This window comes from Sus scrofa, chromosome 7 (genome assembly GCF_054392235.1).
Source record: "Sus scrofa isolate SSC_HxYL_T2T_F1_AM1 chromosome 7, Sscrofa_HxYL_maternal_Yorkshire_Landrace_v2.0, whole genome shotgun sequence".
Taxonomy (NCBI): Eukaryota; Metazoa; Chordata; class Mammalia; order Artiodactyla; family Suidae; genus Sus; species Sus scrofa.
In genome coordinates this window covers 126,552,435-126,565,549 of record NC_139389.1, presented here as the reverse complement: position 1 = coordinate 126,565,549, position 13,115 = coordinate 126,552,435, and the positions used below count along the sequence as shown (strand labels likewise).

At 39.2% G+C, this 13,115-nt stretch overlaps 1 protein-coding gene across 20 annotated transcripts in view; it reads right to left on the bottom strand.

Annotated features, from left to right (window-relative positions):
• PPP4R4 (protein phosphatase 4 regulatory subunit 4) overlaps nucleotides 1–13,115 on the bottom strand; it is a 111,961-nt gene that overhangs the window by 47,176 nt on the left and 51,670 nt on the right. For 7 of the 20 annotated variants that reach the window (XM_084970104.1, XM_084970105.1, XM_084970109.1 and 4 more), the window contains exons 4-5: nucleotides 3,792–3,939; nucleotides 3,005–3,078 (exon numbers count right to left, since the gene is read on the bottom strand). In XM_084970104.1, coding sequence (XP_084826230.1) covers nucleotides 3,005–3,078; nucleotides 3,792–3,939 — 222 coding nt within the window. Of the gene's footprint in view, nucleotides 1–350; nucleotides 623–2,642; nucleotides 2,803–3,004; nucleotides 3,079–3,791; nucleotides 3,940–6,063; nucleotides 6,159–7,444; nucleotides 7,644–13,115 lie in introns of those variants that run through there. The other 13 variants (XM_084970102.1, XM_021099655.2, XM_021099656.2 and 10 more) reach the window with 7 other exon arrangements.

Below are 13,115 nucleotides of genomic sequence, written 5' to 3'. Positions count from 1 at the left end.
AGAGCTCATGGCAATGCCGGATCCCTGACACACTGAACAAGGCCAGGAACTGGACCCAAATCCTCATGGATACTAGCTGGATTCATTTCTGTTGTACCACAACAGGAACTACCACTATCCTTTAATTTGTTTTTATTCCATATAAATTTTTATATTTGTCCTGAAGAAGAAAAACATTATAATTTGAATTAGTTGTAAGTATTTATAACTTACTTACTATAACTTATTTATAACTTACTTAATAGAGGTATTTATAAAATACTTAACAGACATATTTCTTTTTTTTTTTTTTTTTTTTTTGTCTTTTGTCTTTTTAGGGCTGCACCTGCGGCATATGGAGGTTCCCAGGCTAGGGGTCTAATTGGAGCTGAAGCCGCTGGCCTCAGCTACAGCCACAGCAACATGGGATCCAAGCCGTGTCTGCAACCTACACCACAGCTCATGGCAACGCCGCATCCTAACCCACTGAGCAAGGCCAGGGATCAAACCTGAAACCTCATGGTTCCTAGTTGAATTCATTTCCGCTGCACCACAACAGGAACCCCTGTATTTCTATTAAATAATTCTGTCATTTGAATACAACAACCCAGCTCTGATGCTATATTGTGTGTGTGCTGGACACTTGAACACAATAGCCGGAGAGAGTGCAAAGAACTATGAAGATCAGATCCTGATTCTGGTCCACGCTTACTATTTATTTTTTTGTTTGTTTAAACCTAAAATTTATTATTTTTTTAAATGAAATGATTTTTTTCCCATTATAGCTGGTTTACAATGTTCTGTCAATTTTCTACAGTAAAGCAAAGAGACCCAGTCACACATACATATATACATTCTTTTCTCACATTATCCCCCATCATGTTCCCAGCTATTTAATTTGCCTAAGTAATCTTGCTATTTCTCTCCCCATGGTTTCTCATCTAATTGAGATGGAGATCAGAATACTAGGTTTGTACTGAGATCCCTCCACCTTCTAAAATTCTATGACACTAATCAAAGGGTCAACATTTTTCCTCTCAACAAAGTTGCCAGAATAACTGAGTGCATAGTGATAAATATATAATTTAGAAGTCAAAGAACTGATGGAAGATAGGGAGTTCCCGTCGTGGCACAGTGGTTAACGAATCTGACCAGGAACCATTAGGTTTCGGGTTCGATCCCTGCCCTTGTTCAGTAGGTTAACGATCCAGCGTTGCCGTGAGCTGTGGTGTAGGTTGCAGACGAGGCTCGGATCCTGCATTGCTGTGGCTGTGGCTGTGGCCAGTGGCTACAGCTCCGATTCAACCCCTAGCCTGGGAACCTCCATATGCCGCGGGAGTGGCCCAAGAAATGGCAAAAAGACAAAAAAAAAAAAAAAGATGTGATGGAAGATAATATAAGAAAGGGACACTCTGCTGTACAGCAGAATTGGCACAAAATTGTGCATCAACTATACTTTAACTAAAAAAAATTGCAAAAAAAGTCGAATGTCTGAAATAAAAAGGCATATTTAGGAGTTCCCGTCGTGGCTCAGTGGTTAAACAAACCTGACTAGTAACCATGAGGTTGCGGGTTCAATCCCTGGCCTTGCTCAGTGGGTTAAGGATCCGGTGTTGCCGTGAGCTGTGGTGTAGGTTGCAGACACAGTTCAGATCCCACATAGCTGTGGCTGTGGTGTAGGCCCACAGCTGTAGTTCTGATTCAACCCCTAGCCTGGGAACCTCCATATGCCACAGGCATGGCCCTAAAAAGACCAAAAAAAAAAAAAAAAAAAAGCATATTTAAAATCTTAAATCTCCTGTTAGATAATATATGACCTTCTAGAGTAAAAACTGCACTGTACTATACATCAATAATCAAAAAATATAAACATATGTCAATGTTACATTCAATATTTAAATATATGTAATCTTCTACATGTTCAGCATCTAACATACAAACAGCCTTATAACTGGGTAAATCTTCCCATTTTCGAGCATGTGTTTTGGCAGAGAGACCATAATCTGTATGAGGGCAAAGACAATGAAATCCATAAAGCATTTTTCCTCAACAGTGACATATTCGAAAGGAAATTCACATAGAAATAATGTTCAAAGAATGAGAAATCATTTCTTCAGAGAATCAATTTCCTAATTTTCCTCTTCTCTCATATGAATTTACTAAAACTTTTCCAGAAGGGTATACTGCAGAATGTTAAACATCAAAAAGCAAACAACAAGCTGGCAACATTATTTGCAACTTAGGTAACAAAGGACTGGCAACTTTAATATACAGTACATAAAAGAATATAATTTTATTATGCTGATACTCTATATTATACTGATACAGTACATTAAAAATAATACATGAGAACATAGTCAACAGCATAACAATCAAAAAAAGCCAATTAAAACATAATTCTATTTGGGGGCCATCAAATTTCACGGAATGCTATTGCTAATAAAAGCCCAGAGAAACAGACATTTTCTCATATTGGTAGTCAAGAGCCTTAAGAATATTAATGCCCTCTAACCCAGTAATTTCACTTTTTTGGAAGTTACAGTTTAGGAAATTACCTAAAAAATGAGAAAAGTTCTATAAAGATGTTCATTGTCTTATTTTGATAGTAAAAAACTGAAAACAGGCTTAAATGTTTAAGATGTAAAATACTTGTAGCTACTTACCAAATGAGTAATATGAGGAAATAATAAGGAAAATAACGCTAAGTAAAAAGCAACCAGATATAAATTCAATATGATCACTAACATGGCAAACAGCACCATACACAAGGAAAAAATCTGCAATGAAAATACATCAGAATGTTCAAAGTGGCTAAAGTACAGAACCATAATTTTTCTTCCTTCTATTTTCTATACTACTCAGATTTTCTATAATGAACATGTGCTGCTTTCAGAGTAGGACATTATTCTTTTTCAAAATACCTTTTTTATCAAAAACAAAGGCAAGAAAAACCTTAGAATATATACATATTTTATAAATATCAGTGTTTACCAAAAAAAAAAAAAAAAAAAAACAAAAGTATTACCTCATGCCTTAGGGTCTCTTTGGGCAATACGTCTATAACAGACAGAAGAGTTTCAAGCCACGCGTTGCTGACACCTGATGGCACAGATAAAGCGTGCCAAATTAACAGTCTCATTTACAGATTTAGTTTCCACTTGGTCATTAATATTTATAATAGTATTTAATAATAAAATGTGGATAATTATTTTTATTACTATTGCAAGAAGTGTATTTATTGCCTTAATTCAGCATCTGAAAAACATTTATATATATATATATATATATATACACTTTTTTTTTTTTTTTGTCTTTTTGCTATTTCTTTGGGCCGCTCCCGCGGCACATGGAGGTTCCCAGGCTAGGGGTCAAATTGGAGCTGTAGCCGCCGGCCTACGCCAGAGCCACAGCAACGCTGGATCCGAGCCACGTCTGCAACCTACACCACAGCTCACGGCAATGCCAGATCCTTAACCCACTGAGCAAGGGCAGGGACCGAACCCGCAACCTCATGGTTCCTAGTCGGATTCGTTAACCACTGCACCATGACGGGAACTCTACATTTATATTTTTAAAAAGCATATTTCTAAAAGAAAACAATCTAAGAATTATAAATCATAAGATGAACTAATGGGTCTTTAGGCTTTAAGGACACTGAATTTTGTGGGTTTTATTAAGGATACGGCCATTGCTATTCTTAGTTACTCCACTGATCAACTCTTGAGCAGCAGACTAACATAATTCAAATAACATCATGGCCACATGCAAGAAACAGTAAGCACATAAACAATTAAGCATGCCAGGCACCTGACCTGCATCCCTGTGCTCCAGGTGGAGTAGAATGACTTGGAGGAAGGAGTGGGCATATGTATGAATTGACACTGATTCTTCCTGTAGAATGGTCAAAAATGATACCGCAGCCGTTAACTGCATTTCCACTCCTGCAACATGCAGAGCTTCCTGTATAATCAGAAAGAATTTGCTATTACATAGATGAGAGATCGGAAATTATTTTTTTTTAATCCAAGGTCATAGGAACCAAACACAGTCATATTCCACAAAAGAATTATCTATGACCTTGAAGGAAATGTACTTCCTCTTATTACTTAAGAAAAGTCTATTAATCTGCTCCTGATTGTTTAACTCATTAGACCACATAAAGCTTAAACATCTTAGGAATTTATGAAAGATCATTCCATTGCTGTACTGCATAAAAAATTATTAAAAATACATAAACCTTTAGGTAACAGGATAGACATTTGTAATAGATCTCAATTTCCGTTTTGCTATTGTATTGCACAGTTTGCCATCCCACCTAGAACAATGTCAAAGCACAGACAATCGCAGGTGTTTTTATTACTTGTATTTCTGCTTTTACACATTCTCCTATAAAAAAGGAATACACTTAAGATTGTGCAAATGTATTTTCCCCTTTAAACAACTAACAAGAACCTAAATGACCATAAAGCGAACTGTTTTAAAAAGTTAATTTTTAATATAAAAATGTTTTAAAAAATTAATTATAGTCATAGCCATCTCCACTCACCTTTTAAAGTTAAAGCCTACAGGAGTTCCCGTCATGGCTCAGTGGTTAACGAATCCGACTTGGAACCATGAGGTTGCAGGTTCAATCCCTGGCCTTGCTCAGTGGGTTAAGGATCCGGCGTTGCCGTGAGCTGTGATGTAGGTTGCAGACACGGCTCGGATCCCACGTTGCTGTGGCTCTGGCATAGGCCGGCAGCTACAGCTCCAATTCGACCCCTAGCCTAGGAACCTCCATGTGCCGCAGAAGCGGCCCAAGAAATGGCAAAAAGACCAAAAAAAAATAAAATAATAATAAAGTTAAAGCCTACAATAGAAGAGTTTAACACATCAAAGGGTAAAAAAAAAAAAAAAAAAAAAAAAAAAAACCACCCCATCTTTCCTATAATCCTCATCAAAGATATTACCCATACTTCTCTAGAAGACTGTGTGGGTGTGGGTGTGTATAATGCACAGGTGACTCAAAGAATTACTTTGTTTAATCAATTAGGGCAATTCCTGGAATCTCCCTTGTATGCATATTTTATAACCAATAAAGTTAGGAGAACAATGTGGAATTTGAAGCCATAAAACAAAGTTTCATATCTGTGATCTTAGAAAAATTAATTTTTCTGCATGATTTCCTAATATATAAAATGTGAATTATGGCATCATCATCTTAGAGATTTGGCTTAAAGCATTTAAAGAGAATGTCTATGACTTACCAACTTGTGCAAACTGAGCATTTAAATAATGACCACGTACAGCCCATGATCTCCTCCATACCACCCCTCATCACCTGAACTCTCTCTCCCCAAACCTGCTCCTCTCCTCCAACCTCTTCATCTTAGTCAACAATAAAGGACAACTCTGACCTTCCAGCTTTCAACCCAGAACTCTGGGGCCATCTTTAATGCCTCTCAGTCCTTCACTTACCATAATGAAACGACCAGTCGATCCTGATTCAAAATCTGACCACCTATCACCTCCACCACTGCCACTCTAATCCAAGCCACCATCAGCTCCAGCCTGAATTATTCCAATAACCTGTTAACTAGTCCCCAATTCCATCACTGCCCCCTCTATTATCTACTCTCTACAGCAGCCAGAGAGATCCTTTTTAAAAAGTCAGATCATGTCACTTTTCTGCTCAAAACTCTCCAGTGGCTTTCCAACCCACTCAGACGAAAAGTCAAAATCCTTTCAGTGACTTACAAAGATCTGTTCTCAAGTCCTTTTTTTCCCAGATTTCCACATGGTTGGCTCCCAGACCTCTTTAAAGCCTCTATTCAAATATGGCCTTTTCAAAGGGCCCTTCCCTGATGATCCTGCTTCAAACCGAAAGCCGCCCCATGCCCCAGCCCTCACCATGACCCGACAGGTGCGTCATCTCCATCACCCAACATACAACATGTTCAATGCTTATGGCCTATCTCCCACATCTAGAACATAAGCTGCAGGACAGCAGAATTGTTGTCTGTTGTGTTCACTAACATATCCCAACTCCTAGAGCACACGGCAGGCATTCAGTAAGTAAGTGCTGGATGACTGAATAGCTCTTACCCTTTCACCTAAACTTTCTGCTCTTGACGCTTTCTCCCTTCACACACTTTTCCACATCTCCTAAAAGGTGGCTTCAAGAGATTTTGAAGTGAGTCCTAAAGATTAGGGATTGGTAGAATTAGACACAAGGCAAAGCAAAAATGGATCACATAGAAATGCATTCTTAATTCTCTTTCTATCATGTCAATAAGGAGATATTCCTGCCATCTCCCCACCCGCCCTGCCCACCCCCAACCCCAGTATCTCTGTAACCAAGATTTCCACCAAGTACCCCGAGTCTTTGATTCAGCGCAGTGGGACCACAGCCAGTCATCGTGCTAGGAGGTAACATATGTCATTCTACAGCAGAAGAAACAGACTCAGAGCTGTCGAGTACTCTGCTGAAGGCCAGCCAGCTTGTAACTGGCAACTCTAAGATTTGACCCTTTGTCTGCCTGATGCCAAAGCCAAGCACTGAATTCTTCCTCACAAACTCTGCACTTCCATTCATCAGTTATGAAGGCATGGCCTGCATCAGTCCTGAGTCTGTATGTGGTTGTGTCAGAGACCTGGCAGTGGCTTTGCTGTGGCAGATGTTTATGTGGTAGGGTTAATTCCCAGAAAACTTCTCACACATTAGGGTGGCTGATTTGTGCTGTGTTTTAAACTTTTGGATCACACACACAAATGTCATTTGACATGCTTTTCCAACCAACAGTCAACTGCATCTAAAGAGTTCTTGGCTAAAAGGAAAAGAGAAGGAACGATAAGGCGTAAAGCAGAGCAGCAACTGGTCTCTGAAATCAACCTTCCCACACGCCCGTGTGACTCTTTCCAAAGCAAACATTAGTTCCACACTAACAATTTTAGATTTGGAAAACGCTTTTAAAAGATTTGATGTGGCCGGTATACATCACTCACAGGTTTCAGAAGGCACAGCTTTTATTTAGAAACAGAAAGCACTTTGCAAAGAAATATTTAAATAAACTGTGAGGGCCACAATGTGCATTCCAGTTCACACGAGGCTGCTGTTTTACGTTCCAAGAGATGGAAGTCTGCCCCTCTTAAAAGTCATTAAAGTCCTGGGTTGTGTACGTTTGCAAACTTTATGCAAAGGAAGAACAGGAGAAGCTCTCCAACTTCTTATCTTCTTACTGTATTACTTAGTCTTGACTCCCGCAGCAACATGTGCCCCAACTATTTTGCATTTAATTTTCGAAAAATCCTCAAGTCTTATCAGGATTTGGGTTTTTCTCTTGTTGTGCTGCCTTCAACATCTGGGACTGTCCACTGTTAAGAAACCAGCACAGACTAAGAGATTTTATCACTGCTAAAATCCAATTGATTTCTAAAGACAGTTTTTTTTTTCTGAAACACAATACAGTAAGAGTGGGATACTTACCAGCTGGTGTTCTCCTCCACAGTCACACCCTCTGGACAAACACAGTGAGATCCAAACCCTCTGGGTAAATAAGTGTGCGTTCTCATGGACCTTGGAAGACACTGAAAAGTAAATTCCTCTATTGCTTAAGCGCATGTCTTAATGCCAGTTACCGCTCCTCTTACAGACTACTGTATGGCTGGCATTCCAACTTGAATTCCTCAAAAATGAAACGAGACATTTTATAAATGAGTTAATGGTACATTTCCAAATTATAAAAAAAAAGATTCCCACTCAAAGAAGGAAAATGTACTAGACACTTCTGTGTTTAAATTCCTTCTTTAGTTTTAGTATGAATGGTGTAAGAACGCATTTTGTAAAACACAATAATATAGTCCTTGCTGAGAGGGAAACTGCTGTCTCCAATAAACCCACATCATATGCATCAAAAAGGTAGTTCTCTTTACAGTATACAACATGGAGAGGTATCAATCACTGGCTTACTCTGAAAGGCAAATATTTGGGGTTCACACACTTGGAAACTAACCTTATTAAATAAAACTGGTAAACACGTCTACCAAAAATACTGATGGTTAAAAGTAAAGGAGCCCTAAAATTACAAAGTATCTTTGTATATTTTGTAGAGATAAAATCACTGGTTATTTTGAAATTAAATAACAGGGATTTCAATATTAAAATACAGAAAACCTAGGACATAAAATATGGGGTTTTGAGGTCCTAAGTATGAGAATTTTTAGTAACTAACAGTAACAGTGAACAGCTCTCTTCACTATAAATTGCACTATTTATGAAAAGACTTTAAACCTGAGTTAAATATGAGTAACTGGATCTTGCCAACTCTAAAATACCTTTAACAACTAAGACGGTATCACATTCTTTCCCCTACACTGATTGCCTTGTTCCACACTTAAGGGCAGGAAGAACTATTGAGAGCCCTGAAAATCCAAATCTGAGAAGGAAAAGGGGGAAATAAAGTGGAGACAGTAGACAGGAATAAAAAGGGTGTGTTTTACTCTTCTTTTAATCCATGTTTCAGTGATTAGCAAGGTTCATGAGGAAGTACACATAAAAATATCCCAAAGATGGGAGTTCCCATTGTGGCTCAGCAGAAACAAATCTGACTAGCATCCATGAGGACACAGGCTTGATCCCTGGCCTTGCTCAGTGGGTTGAGGATCCGATCCAGCGTTGCCGTTAACTATCGTGTAGGCCACAGACGCGGCTCAGGTTCCACGTTGCTGGGGCTGCGGTTGTAGGCCGGCAGCTGCAGCTCTGATTTAACCCGTAGCCTGGGATCCTCCATATGCCACAGGTGTGGCCCTAAAAAGACAAAAAAAAAAAAAAAAAAAAAAAAAAAAAAAAATCCCAGAGGTCTCTTTCCTTAAAAGAAACACCAATACCAATAGTAACTATCACATACATGACTACCACAAATGTGCAGTGAAGTATCTGGCCATGCAAAAACATGAAAACACCTGACCATATCAACACATTTCAAGACCATGGTTTGAGCTGGACTACTCTGCTAAGTCATTTTTACACGTAATTAATTAGAATCATGGGTAATTTCATAATTTAGGCTTAAAAAGTAATTTAAAACACTGCAAAGAAAGGATATGCTTATCAAAGAGGGAACTATTTAATGGACGCAAGAACTGTAAGTAACCATTTCAAATGATCCACTGCAGACATATTTACTTAAACATGTTTTTGAAAAAATTATACACTGTTTTCTCAGGGTTTCAGCATTGGAAAGTACAGCAAATTCTATAAGCACGCTTTCCTTTCTCTCTAGTCAGTCATAGTACCTTTCCCCCTCTATCCTAATCTCTAAAGCAGCCCAATGAAAAATCTAATTCTGATACTATAATTTCACTCGCAACTATTTATTAAGTACCAACATTCATACTAAGTATTCTGGGAAACTGGAGGAAAGTCAGGGACATGGTTGCCTACCTTTGAGGGACTCTTGTTGATGATATGCCTTCAAATATTGAATGAATATTCATTTAGTTACCTTCAAGGCACTGTGCTGGAGCATGGAGACTTAGCAAGGAGCAATGCAACAACGTACCTGTTCATCCCGCAATTAAAACTGGGGTAAAAATCTAAGGATGAGAAATACAAGATGCCACAGCGCACCTTCTGGGTGGGCTGACTGCCTCTGAGGAAAGGGATCATTGAGAGGTGACAACAGACCTGCATGAAGTGATAGAAATAACTCGACACCACCTAGGATAAAGGAAGCTGGCGAAGCTAGAGGAGCAGGCACGTAAGCATTTCTGGCACTGAGAAGTGAGGAGGAGCATGGATTCAAGGAGCTGAAAGGTCAGAGCGCCCAGAGCACAGAGTGAGAGGAGGGGCGGGGGCTAGTGAAACAGATGGAACCCAAGTCACATAGAGCCTGAGCTGCATTAAGCAACAGAATATTCAAACTGCAGTTTTAAATGCTTTGAAAGAGCATGGTGAAAATGACTGAAACATGGTGAAAATGATTGGAATGGGAGGGAGGTAGCAGGTGGGGATCCCTTGGGAATTTACTACAATGAACTGAGCAAACCTTCATAGTAGCTTGGACCAGGGTGGAGGTAGAGTGGCTGGAGAGAGGTAGATGGATTCAAGACAGATTTAAGACATAAAATAAACAGGATTGAATGAACAAGTAGGAAAAGAATAGATGATATCAAGGATGACGACCAAAATCCTGGCTTGAAGACCAGGTGGAGAACAACGTTACCCATTAGGATAGGGAAAACTAGAGAAGCCCAGATGTCAAGAGGAAATACCAGGAGCTCGGTTTTGAGCTTGTTTTTTTTTTTTTTGGTCTTTTTTTTTTTTTTTTTTTTTGCCATTTCTTGGGCCGCTCTCGTGGCATATGGAGGTTCCCAGGCTAGGGGTCAAATTGGAGCTGTAGTCACCAGCCCACGCCAGAGCCACAGCAACGCTGGATCCAAGCCACGTCTGCAACCTACACCACAGCTCACGGCAATGCCGGATCGTTAACCCACTGAGCAAGGGCAGGGACCGAACCCGCAACCTCATGGTTCCTAGTCGGATTCGTCAACCACTGCGCCACGACGGGAACTCCTGAACTTGTTAACTTTGAAATGACTCTGAGGCATCCAAGTAGAGATTACAAACAGGGAGTTGTATATGCAGTTCTGATACTCTGAAAAGGTCTATTATAAATAAGAGGATTAATAAAGAATCGATAAAATTTATATATGAGATATTTAAAGTCAAGCGTATGGGGACAGATTACCTACAGGGCAAACACAGACCAAAAGTGGAGATCTGCTACTGGAAAAGTTTCATCCCAATTTTAAAAAAGAGGAGAGGAGGGTGTTGAAAAAAGTTTAAAAAGGAGATCTATCACAAGTATTTCAGCAGAATATTTCATTTAAGGTTCTGGATTATTCTTAGCACGGCTCTAGGAAAGAATCAAAATTGATCTGTGTAGGGTAGAGGTAATGATGGGGAATACGCAGATATATAAAAAGAAGTATTGGGGGGTAATGTCATTCCAAGATTAAATCAAAAGGAAAAATACAAGGAAAGGGAACTTCAGTGGACAGGGCAGGTAATTCTAATCAGCTCTCCTGATGAGGACAATTTTATTTTATTTTATTTTATTTTTTAATTTTGGGGGTCTTTTTAGGGTTGTTTTTTTTTTTTTTTGGTCTTTTCTAGGGCTGCACCTGCGGCATATGGAGGTTCCCAGGCTAGGGGTCTACTCGGAGCTGCAGACACCAGCCTATGCCAGAGCCACTGCAACACAGGATCTGAGCCGTGTCTGTGACCTACACCACAGCCCATGGCAACACCAGATCCTTAACCTACTGGGCGAGGCCAGGGATCGAACCTACAACCTCATGGTTCCTAGTTGGATTCGCTAACCACTGCACCATGACAGGAACACCAAGAACAATTTTAAAAACTGGACAAAATACAAAAATCATCTGCACAAAGGCACATGAAAACCAACAAGGTAGGGAAAAAATGACTCACCCAAAATCTAAGAGACAACCGAAACCCAGAGATGAGAGCATGTAATGTGGTTCCTCTTTTTTCCCTGGGAGAATTTCAACACATAACTAACAAAGGACTTGGATTCCGAATACCTAAAGATTAGTTTGTATTCTATCATATGGGTATACCACAATTTGTTTATCCATTCATCTCTTGATGGATATGTGGATTATTTTTAGTTTTGGCTATTACAAATGGAGATGCAATGAACAACTATATACGAGTCTTTCTAAGAACACTTGCTTCAATGTCTCTTAATCCTTAGGAGTGAAGTGGTTGAGTGATTCAACAGGTATTCATTTAAACTTCTGAGAAACTGCCCAACTCTTTTCCCAAGTAGTTGTAGCATTTTGCGTTTCCACCAACAACAGAGTATGAGAGTTTAAGTTGCTCCACATTCTTGTCTATATTTGATATTGTCTGGGATTTTTAGTACACACATTCTAACAAGTGCATAAATTTATTTGCATTTATCTGATGATGATTGATATTGAATATCTTGTTTATTTGCTACCCAGAAATCTTTTGTGAAGTACCAGTTTAAATTTTTTGCCTTTTTAAAACTGGGCTTATTATTGAGTTTTGAGAGTTCTTTATGTATTCTAAACACATATCCTTTATCAATAGATATGTGATGTAGAAATATTTTCTTCCATTCTATGACTTTTTTTGTATTCTCTTAACTTTACACTTTCATGAATGATATAAAATTTATCAAATTTTTCTTCTATGGATCATGCTCCTGGTGTCATATATAAAAAATATTTGTCTAATCCAAAGGTCACAAAGACTTACTCTTTAGTTTCCTTCCATAAGCTTTTATAATTTCAGTTTTAACATTCTAGTTTATGACCTATTTGGGGTTAACTTTTCTATATTTTACCAAGTATAGACCTTTTTCTCAACTTACTCAGCACTCTTTTGTTAAAAAGACTATCCTCTCCACAAGACTGCCTTTGTACGTGTGTTAAAAATCAATTGGGGAGGGAGTTCCCATCGTGGCTCAGCAGTTAACAAATCTGACTAGGAACCATGAGGTTGTGGGTTCGATCCCTGGCCTTGCTCAGTGGGTTAAGGATCCAGCATTGCCATGAGCTGTGGTGTAGGTTGCAGACGCGGCTCAGATCCCGCGTTGCTGTGACGCTGGCGTAGGCTGGCGGCTACAGCTCCAATTCAACCCCTAGCCTGGGAACCTCCATATGCCACGTGTGCAGGCCTAGAAAAGGCAAAAAGACCAAAAAAAAAAAAAATCAATTGGGGAATTCCTGCTGTGGTGCAAAGGGACTGGCAGCATCTTGCAAGCGCCGGGACGTGGGTTTGATCCCTGGTCCAGCACAATGGGTTAAGGATCTGGCGTTGCCACATCTGCAGCTTAGTTCACAGCTCAGCTCAGATCTGATCCCTGGCCCAAGAGCTCCATGTGGCGGGGGGAAAAGGGAAAGAAAGAAAGAAAAAAACAACAACTGGGCACATTATCTGTGGGCTTTTAAAAAAATTCTCTGTATGTCCCATTGATTTGTCTTTATATCAGAATTACATCTTAATTGCTATAGCTATAAATTATATCTTGAAATCGGGTGATAAAAACTCCAACTTTATTGTTTTCAAAATTTGTTTTGCCTATTCTAAGTCCTTTGCATTT